Here is a 3844-nt window from a genome sequence, read left to right as displayed (position 1 = left end):
CTCCCCAAAGAGGTTTTATGATGCTCAGATTTTGGGGAGAACTATTACTGTCCCTCAAATAGAGAATGCCCCATCTATATCTCAATTGCTTAGATGGGAGGTTGTAGAAATCAAACGAACAAATAAATTTCTTGTGCCACACACATTGTCCCTTGCCCCAAACTCTGGCTGATTATCTGTCTGTCTGTCTGTCTGTCTGCCTATCTATCTTCTATCTATCTATCTATCTATCTATCTATCTATCTGTCTGTCTGTCTGTCTGTCTGTCTGTCTGTCTGTCTGTCTGTCTGTCTGTCTGTCTGTCTATCTATCTATCTATCCATCTATTATATTTCTACATTACCCAGCTCAACTTAAATTATCTTAGTTAAGATAACTAAAATAAGTAAGTTATCTTAATCATCTCAGTTCTCTAATGCTTTGCAAATGTTAGAACAGAGAAATAATTTTTAACATGAACAGACAGGGAAAATGATTCAACACAAGGTCAGAGTTAGATTATTGGTTGTTGTTTTTTTAAAAAAAACTTTTTAACTTGTTGTTTGGTTGCATTGGATTTATATCTATCTGTCTGTGGACCTATCTGTGGACCTGTGTCCACAGTTTCTGAAGTGCAGCTCATGGACCATCAGTTAAAGGATAAATCCAGCCTTAATTTGTTCTTGATGAAGCTACTTATCTACTTAAATGTGGGGGGGGGGACTTTATAAATGTATAAAATCCAATTTTGGGAGATTGGAGTAAATTATTCTAGCTGTTCCTCCCCTTTAATCATTCTGGTTGCACCTGGTACATATAAAAGACCTATTACTTCCAGCTCCTTGCAGTTCAGATAAATATTTTCCAGGGAGATTTCATTTTCTTATTAGAGGTATGGCATCTGCAAAGTATGTCAAAGTTTGCCCATAACAATCTTTTTGTTATAACAGAATTAAAGTGAAGATTGTTGATCCTGGCAGACATAGGCCAATTACATGCGCCCTTCCCCAGGTCAAAGTCTGTTGTTTTTCAGGTCTCCTTCTGGAGTAGCTCCCAGATTTATGGGATAATCATCCTACACTGTCCTCCACCTACCTTTGTAAGTCCTCGACTTACAACAGTTCAGTTAGTGACTGTTTGAAGTTACAACGGCGCTGAAAAATGTGACTTATGATCATTTTTCACACTTACGACCATAGCAGCACCCCCAGGGTCACGTGATCAAAAATCAGATGCTCGGCAACTGGCTCGTACTTACGACGGTTGCTGTGTCCCAAGGTCACATGATCCCCTTTGGCGACCTTTCTGACTGAAGGGATTTTATTGTGCTTATGATTTTAGTATGTTTAAGTTTGACATTAGCATTTATTTTATATATAGTAACCATTTTATATTGATACTTATAGTGTTATCATGTAATCATTGTTTTGTTATTTTGTAATCATTATTTTGTAGTTAGTTGCTTGATCAGATGCTTTATATATATATATATATTGGAAAAGTAAGGGCTTTATGCTTTAGGTATAGGTGATTGCTTATATGAAAAGAGCACAGTAAGGGGAGGGGGGGAAAGGAGTTACGGATGGAGCCTGGGTTGCTGTGTATGAGTCATCATCTAGGAATTATTTTTTTGTGCCATCTTATGCCTAGTACCAAGACCTGATCTTTTTGTTCTGCAAAGGTATAAAAGGTGGAAGACATCTTTTCTGGTTGTTGCCTTCATCTCTCTACCAGCCACGAAGAGAGATGGGGTCGCCCAACTCTATTTTGATCAAAATAAAAGTTGCTTGCTTGCTGAAACCTCGACTCAGGAGTTTCTTTGCCTCTTTTAAATTCCTGAGTAATGCTGGGGCAGTTGTGAGGCTAAGTGGAAAACCTTACATCCTGGCACCCAACGTGATGGAAGCCACAATGGCTCTCCCCTCACATCTGGAGACCCCTGTTAAGGTCCCAATGGGGAAACCAGATTTACTTAACAACCGGGTTACTAACTGATCAACTGCAGTGATTCACTTAACAGCTGTGGCAAGAAAGGTCGTAAAACGGGGCAAAGCTCACTTAAGAAGTGCCTCACTTAACAACAGAAAGGTTAGGCTGTAGTTGCAGGGCTATCTGTAGTTGCAGCAGCAGTAACGTTGCACTGTTATGACTACGATTGTTATTATTATTAAGGCACAGATTGGGAGGAAGATGGCCGTGGAAAGATCAGCATGCAGGGGGGGGGAAATTGTTCTCTTTTGCTTCCTGGTGAAAAATAAAATACGCCATTGGATAAGGATGCCCGGTCAGATCCCTGAAGGGCGCGAATTATCTAATAAATAAATAAACCGATCCCATGTTAGTTTTATCTCATATTTACCTTGCTATCACCAGTTCTTATATTCCTGCTCAAGCAGGAAACCCTATACCATTTCGGACAAATGGCTGTCCAGTCTCTTCTTAAAAACTTCCAGTGTTGGAGCATTCACCGCTTCTGGAGGCAGGTTGTTCCACTGGTTAATTGTTCTAACTGTCAGGAAGTTTCTCCTTAGTTCTAAGTTGTTTCTCTCCTTGATTAGTTTTCATCCGTTGCTTCTTGTCCTGCCTTCAGGCGCTTTGGAGAATAGCTTGACTCCCTCTTCTTTGTGGCAGCCCCTCAGATATTGGAAGACTGCTATCATGTCACCCCTAATTGTTGTTTGTCCTCCTTGAAACCAACCTGGTTGGTAACAATTCCTTTTTGCACACTGTCTCCACAGCAGAGACGGGAAGTTTTCTGGGTTCATCACAGGCAACAGATGATATTCAAACCCATAAAAGGGATGAGCCCATCTAACTAAGGTAGCTGTTGAGATGGAAAACCCTTGTTGGGTAAGTCTCCACAGTTCGCTGCTCCTTGTTTTATTTTGTGCTCCTTGATAGAAACCTTTAGAAGCTGCCCTGGGTCAGTAGCTCATACTGGATTCCAAGCATTGAGGTGAGACTCAGAGATGCAGTGGAAAACACTCAACAAATAGCAATAGAAATAGCACTTAGACTTATATACTGCTTCACAGGGCTTTACAGCCCTCTCTAAGCAGCTTACAGAGTCAGCATATTTGCCCCCAACAATCTGGGTCCTCATTTTACTGACCTCGGAAGGATGGAAGGCTGAGTCAACCCTGAGCCAGTGAGAATCGAACTGTAGTCAGCCGGCAGTCAGCAGAAGTAGCCTGCAGTACTGCATTCTAACCACCGTGCCACCAAAACTCAATTAAAAAGGGGGTGAAGTCACTAAACCTCCCAATAGATGCCACCGGTATCACCCACCCCTCCCTTATAGTTACCTGGATCTCTTTGATGTGAAACGCCAGGATCAGGATCACTAATCCCACTGTGGAGAGGGTGATGAGGCACTTGGTCATGAAGGCATAAGCAAACCACTGAAAGGAGAGCAAGAGAGAAGAGATGGGTTAAGGAAATTCCTCAAGGATGTGGGCCTGAAACCAGCAAAGGTTTGAGAGGTCTCCCTTTGGTTTGAGGGCCACAAAGAATGTATGGAATGGATGGAAACTAATCAAGGAGAGAAGCAACCTAGAACTAAGGAGAAACTTCCTGACAGTTAGAACAATTAACCAGCGGAACAACCTGCCTCCAGAAGCGGTGAATGCTCCAACACTGGAGGTTTTTAAGAAGAGACTGGACAGCCATTTGTCCGAAATGGTATACTATAGGGTTTCCTGCCTGAGCAGGGGGTTGGACTAGACGACCTCCAAGGTCCCTTCCAATATTATTATTATTACTATTATTACTATTATTATTATTATTATTATTATTATTATTATAGATCAGATAAGATAAGATAAGATAAGATAAGATAAGATAAGATAACCTTTATTGTCATTTT

The 3844-nt window shown here is 41.1% G+C and overlaps 1 protein-coding gene across 1 annotated transcript in view; it reads right to left on the bottom strand.

Moving 5' to 3' along the window:
- LOC107301054 (intermediate conductance calcium-activated potassium channel protein 4-like) overlaps nucleotides 1–3380 on the bottom strand; it is a gene marked incomplete at both ends in the record, with an annotated part of 8717 nt that extends 5337 nt beyond the window's left edge. The window contains one exon of the mRNA XM_015830322.1: nucleotides 3285–3380. Within this exon, the coding sequence (XP_015685808.1) occupies nucleotides 3285–3380 (96 nt within the window). The remainder of the gene's footprint in view (nucleotides 1–3284) is intronic.
- Between the last annotated feature and the right edge of the window lie 464 nt (nucleotides 3381–3844).

The sequence above is a fragment of the Protobothrops mucrosquamatus genome, unplaced genomic scaffold (genome assembly GCF_001527695.2).
Source record: "Protobothrops mucrosquamatus isolate PMUCROS unplaced genomic scaffold, P.Mucros_1.0 scaffold9760, whole genome shotgun sequence".
Lineage (NCBI taxonomy): Eukaryota > Metazoa > Chordata > Lepidosauria > Squamata > Viperidae > Protobothrops > Protobothrops mucrosquamatus.
This window is presented reverse-complemented; position numbering and strand designations above follow the sequence as displayed.